The following is a 19025-nucleotide window of genomic DNA, read 5'->3' as shown; positions in this document are numbered from 1 at the left end:
AATCTTTTTCCCGTTTTACCAAGTGGCTTGTATGATCTCGCGATTTTTACACCTTCAAACAGATCAGCATCACAATTGTGGAGGCGCGGCAGCTGATTGGTTTGAACATGGACCCCGTGGTGTGCGTGGAGATTGGAGAGGAGAAGAAGTACACGTCAATGAAGGAGTCAACCAATTGTCCCTACTACAATGAGGTGAGTCCACAAAATATGTCAAAAATGAGTTTTGAAAAAGGGTTGGCGTCTTATATGCGGTGTCATCATATACTGTATTCAGTCATTTTCTATCGCTTATCCTCACAAGGGTCGCACGGGTGCTGGAGCCTATCCCAGCTGTCTATATGTGCCCAGCCAATCACAGGGCACATATAGACAATCAACCATTCACACTCACATTCATACCTATGGACAATTTGGAGTTGCCAATTAACCTAGCATGTTTTTGGAATAGGCGGCCCGGCGGTCGAGTGGTTACCGCGCAGACCTCACAGCTAGAAGACCAGGGTTCAATTCCACCCTTGGCCATCTCTGTGTGGAGTTTGCATGTTCTCCCCGTGCATGCGTGGGTTTTCTCCGGGTACTCCGGTTTCCTCCCACATTCCAAAAACATGCTAGGTTAATTGGCCACTCCAAATTGTCCATAGGTATGAATGTGAGTGTTGTGAGTGAATGGTTGTTTGTCTATATGTGCCCTGTGATTGGCCGGCCACCAGTCCAGGGTGTACCCCACCTCTCGCCTGAAGACAGCTGGGATAGACTGCAGGAGCCCGCGCAACCCTCATGATTAAAAAACGGTAGAAAATGAATGAATGTTTTTGGAGTGGGAGGAAACCGGAGTACCTGGCGAAAACCTGCGCATGCACGGGGAGAACATGCAAACTCCACACAGAGATGGCCGAGGATGGAATGGAACTCGGGTCTCCTAGCTGTGTGGCCTATGCGCTAACCACTTCTCCGCCGTGCAGCCCATATACTGTATATTCAGGTCAATACATTGTTATGCTTTGGTTCTTTTCATATATTTTTTTTACAAATCTGTTAACAGCATATTACCCATATTGGGAGCAGGTATTCATTATGTTATTATAAGTGACAGCAACACAATGCACAATGCAGAGCAGGTGCTCCTGCACTTCATTTGAAAGTGTTCCCAAAGAGCTCCAGCAGCTGAGCGTCGTGCAGAGCTCAACCTTGTGAGTCCCGCGGAGAGACAAAAGCGAGTCGGTCTGCTATTGATTCTTTTGTTTGTGACAACACCCCCTGGGGGTACACCGACTGGAAAGTAAAGTTTCTGTCCTGGTTTTTTACCTCCGTTCCACAGCGTTTGCCATCCTTCATAGATATCTATGGAGCAATGAAAAGAGGTGCTATGCATCAAGAGGCTCCTCTTTTGCAAACGGAAATGGAAGATTACATCAACCATCTCTCTGCAGCACTAGCCTGACTCCATAATGAAAAGATTGTTTCGTCATTAGAAATGAGCCTTCTGTTTAACGTTTCAGCCTCTGAGTGAGAAAATGTGCTCTTGAAGTAACTCTGCTCTCTGGTTGCAGTATTTTGTCTTTGACTTCCACGTCCCTCCTGATGTCATGTTTGATAAGATCATTAAGTTATCGGTAAGGATCGTTAACATCATTTCCTGAATGATTTAAATATATTCATTGATGCTAATCTTAATCTGCAATTCAAGGTTATTCACTCTAAAAACCTTCTCCGGAGTGGAACACTGGTGGGAACCTTCAAGATGGATGTTGGCACGGTTTACTCTCAGCCTGGTAAGCTTTGGATTTATAATAATGCAACAATGCACGCAAATGTGTGTATTGTCTCGGGCTAATTTACTAATGTGGATACCAGAACACCAGTTCTACCACAAGTGGGCTATCCTTTCTGATCCTGATGACATCACGGCGGGTTGCAAAGGATATCTAAAGTGTGACATTGCGGTGGTCGGGAAGGGCGACAACATCAAGACCCCGCACAAGGCCAACGAGACCGACGAGGATGACATCGAAGGGTAGGACGATGAAAAGTGTGGGAGCAACACTGACTTGTTAGCAGTGGGGTTACTCAGAAATACATTGTTGTAGGTGACCCCATTGTATTGTCCCATTGTTTATGATGTATGTAGCTGTATCATCGGGTTGTATTTTCACAAAATTGAAGAATCAGATATAATTTTTGGTCCATGTTGAGATCTCAAGCGCGGTTAGAAACACAAGAAGAAAAGTATTACCTGTGTTCCGAAAACAAATATTATCGACCAACATTGATTAATCGGTGGCACGGCGGTCTAGTGGTTAGCGCGCAGACCTCACAGCTAGGAGACCAGGGTTCAATTCCACCCTCGGCCATCTCTGTGTGGAGTTTGCATGTTCTCCCCGTGCATGTGTGGGTTTTCTCCGGGTACTCCGGTTTCCTCCCACATTCCAAAAACATGCTAGGTTAATTGGCGACTCCAAATTCTCCATAGGTATGAATGTGAGTGTGAATGGTTGTTTGTCTATATGTGCCCTGTGATTGGCTGGCGACCAGTCCAGGGTGTACCCCGCCTCTCGCCCGAAGACAGCTGGAATAGGCTCCAGCACCCCCGCAACCCTCATGAGGAAAAAGCTGTAGAAAATGAATGAATGAATGAACATTGATGAGCCTTTTAGACATGAAATAACACCCCTATAGTCACATTGACAATGCTATTATTCTTTTTTTTTTTTTTTTTTTACACCACATTGCACGTCATGTCGGACACGAGTTTGCATGCAGAGTTAAAGTAATGTATGTAATGTAATCTCCGCCAACAGCAGTTGGCAAAATCAAGGTAATCAGTCAAGGTCAAGTGCAAAATCAAGGTAATACTAATCAAGAATTATATACAGCTGTGTACATGTTGGTTCTTGCACTTGTATATTGCATGGTTATTGCACGGTTATTGGACCGAATCTTTGAAGCAGTTTATTGCACGGTTATAATTTATTAATTAATTTAAATTAAACCATGAGGGAGCGATTTTCGGATATAGCGAGGGAAGACGGAATATCTGCAGGGTTCTCCTCAAGATCACTCATATTTTAGCATGCATTTGTACTTTCCTTTGTCCAGCAACCTTCTTCTCCCAGAAGGCATCCCTGCAGAGCGGCAGTGGGCGAGGTTCTACGTGAAAATCTACCGCGCTGAGGGCCTTCCAAAAATGAACACCAACATCATGGCCAATGTGAAGAAGGCCCTAATAGGAGAGAGCCGAGATCTGGTGGATCCTTACGTTCAAGTGCACTTCTCTGGGCAGAAAGTAAAACTTTCCATTTCACTTTTTTCACCTTTCATTGTTTGAGGGAATAGTTTAATTCCTGTCTTCCAATGTCCATATATAGTTGGTATGCATGGAAAAAGATCTTTTCCTCCATTTATATTTTATGTGGTTGTAATATGCTGGATGTCCCAATGTGATTTTGTGTCCCTAGGGGAAGACTTCAGTCCAAAAAAGCAGTTATGAACCCATCTGGAACGAGCAAATTATCTTCACCGAGCTATTCCCTCCGCTCTGCAAACGCATGAAGGTCCAAATCCGTGACTCCGATAAGGTCAATGATGTTGCTATAGGAACCCACTTTATTGACCTCCGTAAAATATCTAATGATGGCGACAAAGGTAGGTTAAATCAAGAGTCGTGGGCGTGAGCAAAACAAATTACCATTGATTAGCTGTCACTATAAATACATGAATCCTCTTTTTTTCCAATACAAATTCTTATCCGGTTAAAATGTGTTAATTAGTCACAGTGCAATTAAAGTAAAAAAAATACTGGAAATAAATTGGCCTGGGTGATCCACACCCACTCAGATGTGTAAATGGCGGGAAGACACCAAGACGTTCCCGACCTAATCGCTCCAGCATGTCCTGGATCTGCTCCAGGGCCTTCTCCCAGCTGGGCATGCTCATAACACCTCACTGGGAAAGGGTCCAGGAGGCATCCGGACTAGATGCCCGAGCCATCTCATATACTATATATTGGAAAAGTTGACTATAGGGGTATTATTTCATGTCTAGAGGGCTCTAATAATGTTAAAACCCGTAGTTAGAAGGTCGTACACAAGTTCTCTATGCTATAACTCTGAAATTCACTGGAACCAATTCACTGCAATACAGGAAGGATTGCTGTATTGTGTTCATTTTGCTTCTAGGGTTCTTGCCCACCTTGGGTCCAGCTTGGGTCAATATGTACGGCTCCACACGTCAATACACCCTCATGGACGAGCACCAGGACTTGAATGACGGCCTGGGAGAAGGCGTTTCCTTCCGTGCCCGGCTGTTGCTCTCCATTGCCGTGGAGATCCTGGACACAACATCTCCAGAGATCATCAGCTCCACCGATGTGCAGATGGAGTCTGTCTCCAACATTTCTGAGGTAAGAGAACTTGGGTATATCACTAAAATAAGTAAAAGCGCTGCATCGGTAAAACCTAAACCGGTTAATTAACAGTCAAAGCTGTTTAACATGAGCAGCGAGCCATGTGACCAATACGCTACATGACCCCTTCTGACCCTACAATAGACTTCGTGCTCCATAGTCTACTGCTCTATTGGCTCAGCTTTTGTCTAACAGATGCTACTATATTTGTATGGATTATATACATTTTATTATTATTAAATGGTTTATTGTTATATATTTATCCAGGTTTGTCCAATTTAGATCAAAGATCTTTTTTGCAAGGGAGACCTGGCCAAGCAGGCAGATGCAGAGTCAAATAAACTGAAATAATAAATAACAATTGCAATATGGTTGGCAATGGAAAAATAACAATATTGATTCCTCCAGTCTTAAATGTAATGTAGGTTCTCTAAAATGTGTTTTCATTTGCGTGTATCTGAGTGAGGAATTAAAAAGAAGCAGTAATTCTTACCGCTGGCACCGGGCAACAATAAAAGGCAACTATAAAATTTTTATGTTTTCTTTATTGCCTGTCTGTCCTTCTTGCTTCTTTTTCGTTTTTTCATCTGGTCAGAGCGCCACGGGCAAAATGGAGGAGTTCTTCCTCTTCGGTGCCTTCCTGGAGGCTACCATGATTGATCGAAAAATTGGGGACAAGTCGATTACTTTTGAGATCACAATTGGTAAAGTCTTTGCTGGCCTAATCAAAAATGCTAACAATACCACCATTCACCAGTGAGCTGTCTCCCAAAAAGGTAACTATGGCAACCAGATAGACGGAACAAGTAAACCGTCATTATCAAAAAAGAAGAAGAAAGACGGTGAAAGCGACGAAGAAGAGAGCGAGCTCATCCAGAACTCCAGCGACGAGGAGGCGGACGAGGAAAGGGACTTGGTGTCGATCTCATCTACCCCCCTCATGAGGCCTGTCATCACAGACAGGTCAGAGGTCGGGGGTCACAAGATGAAGGGGTTGGGGGCGGGATTGTGATGAACATATGATACACTGTCACATTTAAGATGGAATAATACAGCCTTTTTTGCTCATGTAGTCAATATATAAGAGTAGTATCACATTAGAGTAGCACTTCCTGGTTGACGGATGACAGCGTATGACAACAGGACTATAACATTTCTACTGTAAAGAGAAGAAACGACAAAACCTCAAGTAAAATGGAAAAAATTGTGGCGCCGTGTATTTGGAATTTGTGCATTAGCTTGCAGGCTCATGGAGAATGTTACACTGAATAGACTAGACTGAATGAATAGACAGAATAGGCTAGGCCAGGACTGTACCATTCGTATTCTGTGAAGGGGTAACAGCACCATCATTCATCATGTCAAAAATATGTGTATTTTTGTATTTTTATGTATATATATATTTTTTTTCTTTCAGTTTATCAATTTGTTAGCATTAGGATCGCATTCGGCAACAAGACCATACCCAGTGTTGCTAACTTGCCGGGTTTGGTTCGTTTTTACCTCCAGTTATTAGGTAGCTAGCATACTATTTTGCACTCTGGGACAGGGGGAACAGTTGCATAGGCACCAAAACGGTAAAAAGAAAAACATCTCTAACAAGAGTGGAAACATAGGGGAGAGAAATAATATTAGTATTAATATAGTGGGATGGGACTTACCAAATGTACTGTATTGGAGGGAAAAAAACATGGACGCCATATTTGTCTTTGCTGTCTTATGGTATGTTAGCTACCTACTTTCTTGTTCATGGACAATGACGTAAGATGTACAACTGAACTAATTTTATATTCCAGGTCTGGGAAAACAGTTCCAGAGTGACTCTAATAACCAGATGACATTATTTATTGTTGTTTGTCCATCTATCAATATGTTAGCTAGCAGGCTACTTTTCAATTCATAGAGGATATCGAATGATGTTAAGGAAAGAGTGATGGGACCCAATCATAGCTGGTGTTAAGGAGTTGTCATGTGTTGCAACTTCCATGCCCCTAGATGGCGCTAAGGTGTTCGACATCTGTGAAGTATGTACTTATTTAGAATGATAAGTGTGTTTAGTTGAGCTGTAGCTGTGATAGTGAAAAGATGTCGCCGCCCTCTGTGCAAAAAAGCCACCCAAACAAGAGATAAGTTTCTATCTTTTAGCTGATATAGAAATATACCACAGACAGTATTTTTTAAAACATTTTTGTGTGTGTTCATGTATTTTTTTTTAGCTAGCAAGCGATTTTCTGGCTCATGGACGATGATGAATGCTGTAACCAACTCAATTAGTTTGTTGATTCTTGGCCAGGAGGAACAGTTCCACAATGACTCAAATCAGTCTCTAATAAATCACACACCACCATATTTGTCGTTTCTCCATCCATCCATCAGTTTGTTAAATAGCAGGCTACTTTTAGGGACTCAAAACAGTGAAGACAGATCAGATATTTTCACCAAAGTTCCACATATTGATGGAAATCCTCTTGCCTTCACGTTTTAAAGGTTTTAATATTGCCTATGCTTGTTGGACCTGACAGGAATTACTTCCACCTTCCATACTTTGAGAAGAAACCATGTGTGTACATCAAGAGCTGGTGGCAGGACCAGAGAAGACGACTGTACAACTCCAACATGATGGACAAGATTGCTGACAAGCTGGTCAGTATACAGTTGTCTCTAAAGATACGTAGTTTAGGACAAACTAAATATGCAGTCATTTGCTGTGCGACCAAATGGCCTATTAGCTCCTTCAGACAGCCAAGAATAACAGTCACAGTCCATAGACTTGCCATTAAGCCATGACACGGTAATAGTGGCCCCGAGCTCGCTGACTGAAGCATCAATCAGCTCAGAAGAGAAGAAACCCTGATGTAACTTTTTAACAGTGTCACACACCTCGAGGTCCTACTAGCTGCTAAGCTGTTATATGTTTCCCTGTGCAGGAAGAGGGTCTAAATGATGTTCAGGAGATCATTAAGACAGAAAAAGCTTTTCCAGAGCGCCGACTCAGGGGAGTTCTGGAGGAACTGAGTATTGGCTGCAGGCAAGCTCAGAGACAATCAACATTTTTCACCATCTAGCAATGAAATCACTCCTTATACAGTGTTTTTATGCTTTTCGTTTTCTGTATTCTCTGCTTTTTCCCAGTCGGTTTGTACATTTAGCCAACAAGGACATAAACCAGACAGGTAGAACCAAACTGGACCGAGAAAGACTCAAGTCCTGCATGAGAGAAATGGTAATAACAACAATGCAATAATTTTAGAGCCTTAATTGCCTTAAGGTACTTCTTCTTGTATTAGTGTCTTAAGCAGTTATTGTTGTTCATGCAGGAGAACATGGGTCAGCAATCCAAACAGATGAGGACGCAGGTGAAGAAAAACACAGTGAAAGACAAATTAAAGCTTGTACAAAACTTCCTGCAGAGACTTCGCTTCCTTGCTGATGAGGTAAATGTTTGAATGTAGAACATAGCTTAAATTGTGCCTTAACAAGAAAGCCAGCAAGGCTTTCTGTGCTGGCCTACACACTCAGAACACACATTTACTACATCTACAACTTCAAATTCTAGTATTTGTTCCATGAAATTAGATGAATTTATTCCCAACAATGTATTATCATAATTTTGTAGCATGTCTCTTGGCTTCAGATTTCAGCTTCTGTAGGTTGCCATGTCAATGTAATCTGTCCGGGCCTTCAGTATTAGGAGTGCTGGCCCAATGTCACTTAACTCTATTAGCAAAGGGTCTGCTTCTTTGACCAATCAGATTTCAGATTCACCTCACAGGGCCAGCTAAGGTCAGTATTTTTCCATCCTCTGATTGGTTGATGTCTGCCACCTTTGGGGTATATTTTGTATGGTAATTGATACTGTGTGATTACTATTACAGTAGAGTCATTTTAGCCTTCCTGTTTAGCATTATCGTTTTAATTGCTCATTATTAGCTCATTATGTGATGCTTATCCAGCCACAGCACAGCATCCCTGATGTCTTTGTGTGGATGATGAGCAACAATAAGCGCATTGCGTACGCCCGAATTCCCTCCAAAGACATTCTCTACTCCGTCGTGGATGAGGAGACAGGAAAAGACTGCGGTAAAGTCAAAGCCGTTTTTCTCAAAGTGAGTCCACTGCCTTTTCTCTCATGCTCGTTATTTGGCCGTTTGTGTCAGAATACAAATGATTGTTTGAGTCTGTGTTCACAGTTACCTGGTAAAAAAGGTTTCGGCCCGGCTGGTTGGACCGTTCAGGCTAAGCTTGAGCTGTACTTATGGCTCGGCCTCAAGAAGCAAAAGAATGAATTCCTGAGCGGTTTGCCTAATGGTTTCGAGGAGGTTAAAGTTGCGAAAGCGGGCCCTTCACTTCACTCCGCGCCCCCTGTCAGCCTTGTGTATGACAGTATGTACACACGACCTAAATCCATGTTACGGTGATCGCTTTTTACAAGGATACGCCCATCTAGTTAAATGTGTGTCCAACAGTGAAGCAGGTCTTCCAGTTGAGAGCGCACATGTACCAGGCTCGAAGTTTGTTTGCAGCCGATAACAGCGGACTTTCCGACCCCTTCGCCAGAGTCTTCTTCTCCACGCATAGCCAGGTCACAGAGGTAAGGAACACACTGTGTTTATTTTGTCATTTCTACTTTAGGCATGTTTCCACACAAACATGTCATGTACTATCTGTGCTGCAGATTCTAAGCGAGACCCTTTGCCCTACGTGGGACCAGCTGCTGGTTTTTGACGATGTGGAACTGTTTGGGGAGGCCAGTGAGCTGAGAGACGACCCGCCAATCATTGTGATTGAAATTTACGACCAAGACACTGTGGTAGGATTATACCCAACAGCATCTCGCACGGAAAGAAAAGTCAACGCTTTATGCTCATAGAAATGTCTTGCTTCTCCATTCCTCATGTTCTGACCTTTTTGTACTCACTCCTACATCCTGTCCCTCATATGAACACCGGCCTTGCTCTTTCATGCACCAATAGAGTGTGATTGCACTGCTCTGCAGACACTGAATTGGAGTTAGCAATCCCGCAGTGGGATTATAGTTGATGTAGCATGAACTGCTGCAGTTCAAACCTGAAAATGTATACAAAAATATGCATGCAGTCCTTCAACAACCATTGCTGCACGCATTACAGAAGGAGCTCTACTTTATTGGCACTGATAAGAAGCTGAATGTATAGGAATATTTTCACTGGGAAGCTTGAGAAATATTAAAAGTTGAATGCTCTCCATGGGAATTAATTATAATTGACATTAAATACATAAACATGAATGTGCACATTTCTTTTTTCTTCCCATATTGTTCACACTAAATCTTTGTTAAATCTCATGGAAAGTTTTCCACTATAAAAAAAAATCACTACATTTCTCAAGCTTAGGCGTTTCCAGTCCAATTTTTACTTGCAGGCTTTTTTCCATCCACGTTCTATGTGCCTTTAAGCAACACTGCCATCCAGCGGTTAGAATAAATAACTGCACGTCCCACGTCCATGTCAAACTCCTTTCCTTTGTCCCTTGATTGTCTCCACTGCCCATTATTATGATCCTATGTCCAGGGAAAGGCAGAGTTCATAGGTCGGACATTTGCCAAACCGACTATTAAGATGTGTGATGAGCACTATGGCCCTCCAAGGTTTCCACCGCAGTTGGAGTACTATCAGATTTACAGAGGGAACTGCACTGCAGGAGAACTGCTGGCTGCTTTTGAGCTGCTTCAGGTAACCCATAAGCTTAAATGATAAGGGATAACACACTTCTCCATTTACAAGAGTGGTCAATAGGAGTTTCCATTCTGTATTTTTCATTTTCTTGATCTTGATCATATATTCTGTTCCTGCTTTCATACCACTGTTTTGCCATTTGTAAACAAACTTCTTTGGTGTTCCTGCGGTTTTTCCTCCTCCTGTGAAATATCCATCCCTTTCCGCCCTCTTGCACCCTCCATTCCTGGTGCCTCTAGATACCTTTCGATGGCGAGGAGATAAGGCGAGCTCTGATTGCTGTCCATAACTTTGCTGTTCCTCAGATAAAGGTGCTTTTCTTTTTTCCAACCATCAGCATTTTTTTTCTCAAGCTTTTGTCTCCTTCACAGTTATCTGCCCATCCTTGTTTAATTCAATCAAGGCAATTAAGCTTTAAATAACAGAAATCCGAAACTAAAGTGCAACTTAGGGAACTTCACTGCATTCAATTTCCACCGGTCTATATGCTACATATTAAATTGCCGTATGTATAACAAACTTGATTCAGAGTAACCCTACATCAAACGTTTTGTTTTGATGTCAGCAAACTTAATAGGTTGCTGCCAAGTAGTGACATCCATCACAGCACCACAGCTAATAGAGCTTGTGCTTATGCAGCATGAAATAAAGAATTATTCCACCCGCACTAGATTGGTCAAGGAGGGACAGTCGACCTTCCTCCTCTTGAAGGACCAACAGACTCAGAGCGAGGACCAATTGTCCCGGTGCCGTTGGGGATCCGGCCTGTCCTGAGTCGCTACCGCATAGAGGTAAGATTTGACAGCTGAATCAATTGGAATATTCTTGTTGCAATATCTTGCTTTTGTCCGATTCAGGTTTTGTTTTGGGGCCTAAGGGACCTAAAGAGAATTAACCTGGCCCAGGTGGATCGGCCCCGTGTGGACATTGAGTGTGCGGGAAGAGGTGTTCAGTCTGTTCTTATCCAAAATTACAAGAAGAACCCAAATTTCAGCACTTTGGTCAAATGGTTTGAAGTAGTGAGTGACACTATCTAACCAAGATTAACTTTTTAGGTTTATAAGAATTCAGAATATCAAATATTATGTGTACCTGTTTTCGCATTAGGACCTCCCAGAGAATGAGCTTCTCCACCCTCCGCTCAACATCAGGGTGGTGGACTGCCGGGCGTTTGGTCGCAACACCCTGGTTGGCTCCCATGCTGTCACATGTCTGAGGCGGTTCATCTACTGCGCTCCAGACAAGTCGTCCAATAACTGGGGCAGTGCAGGTACGACCCATTCACACACAGAGAGAGATAATGTATGAGAGATAATGTATCAGATATGAATAAAAGGAAAACACATTGTGACTTAAACCACAGCCCTGAGGAACACCCTACTTTACTTACTTTAAATGGAACTGCACTTTTTTTTTTAAATTTGCCCATCTTTCAATGTCAATTATTATGTGAAACATGAACACATATTTCTTTCTTTTTTCTGTGCATTATAACACAAGAAAACAAGATAATTTGAGTTAGCTAGCTTACAATGCTGTCATTGCGATACACCTATTTCGACTATAAAGCCCTGTATAAAAAAGCCTCTAACAATGTTGCATGGTTTGATATCCATGATGTGATCCTGCATTAACATGTACACTGATAATAACATGTAATAGTTGTAGTATCTTGCCGTATTTTGATGATTTAAAACAATACCCAAACTTATTTTCTGCGCATTGATACACATACGTACTTATGGTAGTTCTGTCAACAACACAGCAGCTGCAACACTTACGATGACACTCTCATTGGGATGGCTGTGTCTTCCAGCACAAGGTCAAAAATGCTGACGGGAAACGAGCATCTTGTCGTCAGTTGCTAGCAAGCAGAAATTAACTCATTGTCTCACACTAGAATGCACAGGAAAGAAAGAAGAATGTGTTCATGTTTCACATAAGGATTGTAAATGATGGGCAAAATTCCAAAAAGTGCAGTTCCCCTTTAAGAGAGTTTTTTAGTTTTCAAAATGTGTTTTTTTAATTTGATTTATTTTCATGAGCACATATTTTTAATGTATAGTAAAAAAATGTGCAGCATTTCAGTGGTAACTGATTTTAGGGAAATTTATTTCATCCCATGAATTGTTGGTTTCTCTGTGTGAAAATCATGTATAAATTTGGGGGTTTGCTAAAGTATATATTTAAAAAATATAATAATTTCCTTCACTAACTTTGCTGATTTCGACGCTTGCTTTGGGCTGCTGGGCTTTTTTTTGTGTGTGTGTTTTAACCTTCCTTCCATTGCGTTTCTTTCTCTCTCTGCTTGTCTTGCATGTCATGGACTGTCTTCTGCTCTCCTGCTGCCTGCTGTCTCTCCTCGCTTTTGGGCCTCGCTACATCCAAACAGCTAAACTAATGAATGGCTACATGGTCCTAACCAATGGTGGCTCCCAGCCTCGCTTCTCACCCAGTGTTTCCTCGCGCACTTTCTCTCGCTCCACAGGTGACATCATCGTGAACATGGAGCCGGAACCTGCGATTCGCAAAATGGATACATTTGTCAAGCTAGAAGCTGTAAGATTTTTTTTGTAGTATAGCATTCCCTGCTAATTTCTATAGGGTGTGTTTGTACTATATGTGTGTATTTTGCTCTCTTCCCTTGCATGCATGACTGTGTTATTAATCCCTGTATTAATCCCTGTTGTAGACGTCTGACGCTGTTGTAAAAGTTGACATGGTGAGTTCATTGTTCCTATAGAAACCTGGCAGTGAAAATACTGTACAGCATTATCCTTTAGTTTCACTGGTACCTCAGTACTAAGATGAGACACAGAATCACTTCAGAGTCTCAACTGTGTCAACAGATTGAGGAAGAGAGTGACAAAGAGAAAAAGAAGAAGAAGAAGAAAAAGAAGGGAGGAGTGGAGGAAGAGGAAGAGCCTGACGAAAGCGTGTTAGATTGGTGGTCCAAATATTTTGCTTCCATAGAGACATTAAAAGAGGTTTGTCTATTTCAGCATTCTATGGTTGTCCTTACAACCTAATGAGATTTAAAAAATGTTGCCGCTTTAGATGCTCAAAGCTCAGGAAGAAGCTCAGGCTGAAGCGGAGGAGAGGGAAGACCTAGAGATTGCAATAGAGGCGGCAGGTATGATCAATATTATGCAACATAACTGTGTGGAGTTTGCATTTTCTCCCCTTGCTTGCATGCACATTAGCTTAACTGGAGACTCTAAATTGTCTGCGGGTGAGACTATGTCCGAAATGTTCCAGCTCTCTTGCGACCCTAATGAGAATGGATGGATAACGATGGGAACTTGCACTTACGTTCTCTTTTTGTGTGCAACTGATGTCATAAGTCATTTTTATCGGAATTATCGTCATGTTCATAATCACCCCATAACCTCACAGCACTGCAATGCACAGGAAATTTGCAACAAATATAAGCATTCTTTTATCCCAGTCTTTGGCCTATGTAATGTAAGTTGATGTGCCGTATGTCCTTCAAGCCTTACGGCTATCATGACATTCATGCGTGTTGTGCACAATTCCGCCTCACCCCATGATGCCATCCTTCCTCCACCTCCAATCAACCCTCTGGTCAGATATCAAATCTGATGACCTTGTTCGGAAAGGCTCCAGGACAAGGGAAAAGTACAAGGACAAGAAAAGCTCCAAAGACAAGAAGAGGGGTCATGCTGTGGATGGAGTGGAGAAACCTACAATTAAAGCAAAAGTGGACGAGTTAGTGGTAAGTATTTAATGCGGATTGTGACACTAGCAACAAATATTTGTGGCATGTCCATAAGGATGGACAATAACCATATCATAGAAAACATAACGGACCCGAAACAGACCCTTGAGGAACACCATGGGCTACATATAAGAATACATTTTCTAATTTTAAAATTGTATTTCTTGATCAGTTTGTGCAAACTCACAATCTGCGTTTTTCTTTTGGCTTGCTCAGGTGTACAACAAGGAGCTGGAGACCGAATACGGAGACTTTGAAGACTGGCTGCACACTTTCAACCTGTACAGAGGGAAAGCCGGCGATGACGACGAACATACACTAGATGACGACAGAATTGTTGGACGATTTAAGGTGGTATTGTGCCATAATTGAATGTAATGTAAGGTTCTAAATGTGAGCTTTTTCCATAACGTGACATTGCTCTGTGATTTAGGGTTCCCTGTGTATGTACAAGCTGCCATTGTCAGAGGAGATCTCAAGAGATGCGGGATTTGATCCAAACATGGGCATGTTCCAGAGCATTCCTCATAACGACCCCATCAATGTCCTTGTTCGAGTGTATGTGGTCAGGGTACGTTAGCTTCTTGCTGGATAAATTGACGCCAACTTTAGCGCTAATGGTTGTTCTTGACTTCAGGCCACAGATCTGCATCCTGCAGACATAAACGGCAAGGCGGACCCATATATCGTCATCAAGCTAGGCAAGGCAGAAGTCAAGGACAAAGAGAACTACATCTCCAAGCAGCTAAATCCTGTATTTGGCAAGTGAGTCATTCCAGATTCAAAGTAAAGGGCATAAAACATTTTTTTTGTCAGTTATGGTATGCATTGAAGGACCGCCTAACAAGCATAAAGACATAAACTTTTAAAAAGTGTGGGCTTTTTTAACTGCCTAAACGGGCTGTGTAATACAAAGCCAACACAATCGAATCAATGCAAAAAAAAGTTGGATATACTGCACGACCAGTCCAGGGTGCACCCCGCCTCTTGCCGGAAGTCAGCTGGGATAGGCTCCAGCATACCCCCGCGACCCTAGTGAGGATAAGCCGTCTAGAAAATGGATGGATGGATATATTGCAATATTGAATTCACCGCGGGCTGCACGGCGGTCGAGTCGTTAGCACGCAGACCTCACAGTTAGGAGACCAGGGTTCAATTCCACCCATCTCTGTGTGGAGTTTGCATGTTCTCCCCGTGCATACATGGGTTTTCTCCGGGTACTCTGGTTTTCTCCCACATTCCATAGGTTGTCCATAGGTATGAATGTGAGTGTGAATGGTTGTTTGTCTATATGTGCCCTGTGATTGGCTGGCGACCAGTCCAGGGTGTACCCCGCCGCTCGCTCGAAGACAGCTGGGATAGGCTCCAGCACCCCCGCGACCCTCGTGAGGAAAAGCGGTAGAAAATGAATGAATTCACCGCCTGCAAAAGAGAATGGAGTGGAGTTCCCCAAGCTGTTGAAGTTAGCGCCTCACATTTGTACCTGGGGAGATTTGTGAACAAAATGTTGTCAATCAAAATTTAGGTCATATAGGTTATGCTGTTTGTATTCACGAGTTGATGTTTCCTCGTCTTTATGTCTTGAAGCAACCAGAAGACGACTCATTAAACTGACCGAAATCCATGTCTCCGTTCCCCATCACTCCACGCAGGTCATTTGACATCGAAGCAACATTCCCCATGAAGTCCATGCTGACGGTTTCCGTTTACGACTGGGATCTTGTCGGCACAGACGACCTGATTGGAGAGACAAAGATCGACTTGGAGAATCGCTTTTATAGTAAATACAGAGCCACCTGTGGCATTTCATCCAGCTACTCCCTGTAAGCGACACCAATATGACATCACTCAAAGCAGCTGAACAAATAGAAATCTTCCATGTTTGTGTTTTTGTTAGCCATGGATACAATGTGTGGCGTGATCCCATGAAGCCCAGCCAGATCCTAGCAAAGCTGTGTAAGGAGGGCAAGATTGACCCCCCTCAATACGGCCCTGGAGGAAAAGTCAAGGTTGCGAACCGGATCTTCATTGGACCAACAGAGATCGAGGATGAAAACGGTAGGACGGGAATAGTTACAAGCTTTCCGGTTATGTTGTTTTAGGTTTTTTTTTTTTAGTTTTTGCTTCTTTCTTTGTTGTAAGGTCTGAAGAAACAAACAGAAGAACATTTAGCTCTGACCGTGCTAAACCACTGGGAGGAGGTCCCCCGGGTGGGCTGTCGGCTCGTCCCGGAACATGTGGAGACAAGACCCCTGCTGAACCCTGACAAGCCAGGCATTGAGCAGGTAAGACATTTTGAAGTCATTAAAAGTGTGTATTAAGATTGATGGTACAGTGTTACTTTCCTACTTTGTCAACATAAACTAAACCATTACAATGTTATCATGCGCAAAGGGTCGTATCGAAATGTGGGTGGACATGTTTCCGATGGACATGCCAGCTCCTGGACCTGCCATCGACATATCACCCCGAAAGCCTAAAAGGTAAGATTGTTTATTTTTTTAAACAAAACAATATTAAAATATGTACTTTACCAGCGTGGGATGATGGGATTTGGCATCATTTTCAGTGGCAACACTGAGGTAGTGTACCGCAATAATCCCATTATTATATTATGTTTATTGGAAATATATACTTTAATATATAATCAAACCAGATTTAAACGTAACTTAGCATCATGGTGAAATGCAATGTGTTGTCATGACAACTACTATTATATTGTATGCTGAAGCAGTTATTTTCATAGCTGTTACTGAAACGTTTTTATGTATACTGGAGTCATTGTATGTATATATATACAAAAAAAATCATCTATCTTTAACATTGATTTTTGGAAATATTGGAATCATTAAATACAAACTAAATAATATTAAAATAAGAAACATATTTTGGATGATTTTTAAAATGGTTAGACAAAAATTTTATTAAAATTGATTGTTGGAAACACTGGACTCATTTAAAAAAAAACAAAAAAAAATTGAAAATAATATAACTGTACTTGTAACTTCTACATTGAAAACAAAAATGAACTAAAAAATATGTAAATTATGATAGTGATACAACAAAAGTATACCATGCAAATGTTACTTTATGAATATTTTCTAGCTGAAGAATTGGTTATTTTTTTCTGATCCGTTTTGAGCTCTCCATTTGCAGTGCAACTATGTATGTACATGTGTTCCTTCCTCCTCCCCATTTACCAGATATGAGCTCAGAGTGATTATTTGGAATACAGACGAAGTAATACTGGAGGACGATGATTACTTCACTGGGGAAAAGTCCAGTGACATATTTGTCAGGGGGTAGGTACAGCGGGCAAGCAGCCGTCCACGTGGTACCGCGTCCCGTGGGTGTAAGCTGAGTGTCGTGTGTAGAGTGCTTTTTTGTTTTGTTTGCAGTTAACTACTTTTTTTTGTTTTTGTTTTGTTTCCATTTGTGGTGTGTGTCCATTTTTTTTTGTCTTTGTGGTGTGTCTCTGCTTGTGTCCAGCTTTGAGCTACGTGTTATTATTTGGAACACTGATGACGTAATTCTAGAGGACGATGCTTTCCTGACAGGAGAGAAGATGTCTGACATCTATGTCAGGGGGTAAAACACACAATTCCATCGCATGGCTCGCACAGCTTCCTCCCTTTTTCACATCCCTTTAAATCTTTTTTTCTGCTATCCTGCATCTTGACCCGTCTTGTCTCTGTAGACGTAATAAAGTCAGTCAGAAACAAAAACCATAGCCCATATCTTTTCTTGAACATATTTGTATGACTCTTGTGTGGTATATGGTGGCTTTACATTTTGCAACACGTCCTGCCTGTTGCATGGATGTATGTCAGCACAGAGCCTGCATGCCTGGAGTGCATCTCCATTGCTTTGACAAGGTTATACGCTAATGCTCCTTAAATGAACACCGACATGTTAAAGTGCTTGCTTGGGAAATGTTTTTTCTGGTATTGATGACCGGGTTTTTCTGGAATCTACTTATTCCTGCACGTCTCCCTTAAATAATCAGTGTGTTGCTTTAAGTGAGAATTGAAAGTAATATTAGCACCAGGAGGAACATCATATATTTCTTAAAATCAGCTTCATAACTTCACCTGGAGAGCCTTAGTTTCCTGTGTCGTGAGTGACAGGAAGAAAATCTCTAATTTGTCATTTGGCGCAACATAATGTAAATCTGTAGACCTAAAATATAAATACATTTAGCTAACATATTGGCATAATACACAGCAGTAGGTGGCGCCCCAGGAGGTAAAAACTAGATAAATGTATTCTTGACTCTTGTTCCAACATCAAGTTCCCTGGTCTCCTGGATTAAAGCAACCAAATGAAATTCAATGACTAACCAACATTCCCAACACTATGCATGCCTCTAGGAACCTGTCCCCGCCCCCTTAAAGTCAGATCCTTAAAGTCACCAGGGACTGATCCGTGCTCTCACTGGTCTTCAACGCAGGTGGCTGAAGGGGCAGCAGGAGGACAGACAGGACACGGATGTCCACTACCACTCCCTGACCGGGGAGGGAAACTTCAACTGGCGCTTCGTCTTCCCCTTCGATTACCTCATGGCGGAGGAAAAGATCGTCATCTCCAAGAAAGAATCGATGTTCTCTTGGGACGAGACTGAATATAAGATCCCCCCTCGCCTCACGCTACAGGTGTGGGACGCCGACCACTTCTCTGCTGATGACTTCCTCGGTAAGAACCAATCGGGTTGCTTCCTAAACAATGATTGCACTTTTCACCTCAATTTTGAATCGCTTCCAGGTGCCATCGAGCTGGATCTGAACCGGTTCCCTCGAGGGGCGAAGACGTCCAAGCAGTGCTCCATCGACATGATCCGAAATGAGCAGGAACTTCCTGCTATTTCCATTTTCAAGCAAAAGAGGGTGAAGGGATGGTGGCCGTTTGTCGCCCGGGATGAGAACGATGAGATGGAGTTGACGGTAAGACAGAAACAGCAGGATAATGAAAGGATTTTAAAAAGATGTGTAAATTATGCAATATATATGTCAGGGTGACCTCAAACGTCATATAGGCAGTGCCATCACTCTTCCTGCCAGTTATTAATATCTTGCATAATAGAAACACAATCGGAGCCAGTGCGCTCGCTCACTCACGTAATGCAATTGGTCCCTCAACCAGTTATTAATGATAAACACCAGCTTCTACAA

General features: G+C 42.3%; 1 protein-coding gene across 13 annotated transcripts in view; it reads left to right on the top strand.

The window, feature by feature from the left end:
* otofa (otoferlin a) overlaps positions 1 to 19025 on the top strand; it is a 50884-nt gene that overhangs the window by 27945 nt on the left and 3914 nt on the right. For 2 of the 13 annotated variants that reach the window (XM_058055970.2, XM_058055974.2), the window contains exons 9-45: positions 63 to 194; positions 1553 to 1615; positions 1690 to 1774; positions 1857 to 2016; positions 3099 to 3285; positions 3458 to 3644; positions 4178 to 4401; positions 5000 to 5108; positions 5181 to 5367; positions 6927 to 7047; positions 7332 to 7432; positions 7537 to 7627; positions 7722 to 7838; positions 8358 to 8510; positions 8595 to 8787; positions 8871 to 8995; positions 9080 to 9214; positions 9954 to 10115; positions 10358 to 10429; positions 10790 to 10909; positions 10976 to 11137; positions 11226 to 11388; positions 12511 to 12677; positions 12811 to 12840; positions 12968 to 13105; positions 13176 to 13251; positions 13709 to 13854; positions 14074 to 14208; positions 14291 to 14428; positions 14495 to 14622; positions 15510 to 15680; positions 15755 to 15915; positions 16000 to 16142; positions 16252 to 16340; positions 17347 to 17445; positions 18308 to 18549; positions 18619 to 18797. In XM_058055970.2, coding sequence (XP_057911953.2) covers positions 63 to 194; positions 1553 to 1615; positions 1690 to 1774; positions 1857 to 2016; positions 3099 to 3285; positions 3458 to 3644; positions 4178 to 4401; positions 5000 to 5108; positions 5181 to 5367; positions 6927 to 7047; positions 7332 to 7432; positions 7537 to 7627; positions 7722 to 7838; positions 8358 to 8510; positions 8595 to 8787; positions 8871 to 8995; positions 9080 to 9214; positions 9954 to 10115; positions 10358 to 10429; positions 10790 to 10909; positions 10976 to 11137; positions 11226 to 11388; positions 12511 to 12677; positions 12811 to 12840; positions 12968 to 13105; positions 13176 to 13251; positions 13709 to 13854; positions 14074 to 14208; positions 14291 to 14428; positions 14495 to 14622; positions 15510 to 15680; positions 15755 to 15915; positions 16000 to 16142; positions 16252 to 16340; positions 17347 to 17445; positions 18308 to 18549; positions 18619 to 18797 — 5091 coding nt within the window. Of the gene's footprint in view, positions 1 to 62; positions 195 to 1552; positions 1616 to 1689; positions 1775 to 1856; positions 2017 to 3098; positions 3286 to 3457; positions 3645 to 4177; positions 4402 to 4999; positions 5109 to 5180; positions 5368 to 6926; positions 7048 to 7331; positions 7433 to 7536; positions 7628 to 7721; positions 7839 to 8357; positions 8511 to 8594; positions 8788 to 8870; positions 8996 to 9079; positions 9215 to 9953; positions 10116 to 10357; positions 10430 to 10789; positions 10910 to 10975; positions 11138 to 11225; positions 11389 to 12510; positions 12678 to 12810; positions 12841 to 12967; positions 13106 to 13175; positions 13252 to 13708; positions 13855 to 14073; positions 14209 to 14290; positions 14429 to 14494; positions 14623 to 15509; positions 15681 to 15754; positions 15916 to 15999; positions 16143 to 16251; positions 16341 to 17060; positions 17160 to 17346; positions 17446 to 18307; positions 18550 to 18618; positions 18798 to 19025 lie in introns of all 13 variants that reach the window. The other 11 variants (XM_058055973.2, XM_058055971.2, XM_058055980.2 and 8 more) reach the window with 8 other exon arrangements.

This window comes from Doryrhamphus excisus, linkage group LG19 (genome assembly GCF_037039965.1).
Source record: "Doryrhamphus excisus strain RoL-2023G ecotype Guam linkage group LG19, RoL_Dexc_Guam_v1.1, whole genome shotgun sequence".
Classification (NCBI taxonomy): domain Eukaryota; kingdom Metazoa; phylum Chordata; class Actinopteri; order Syngnathiformes; family Syngnathidae; genus Doryrhamphus; species Doryrhamphus excisus.
Note: the sequence above shows the minus strand (reverse complement) of the source record. Positions and strands in the feature narration are given on the sequence as shown.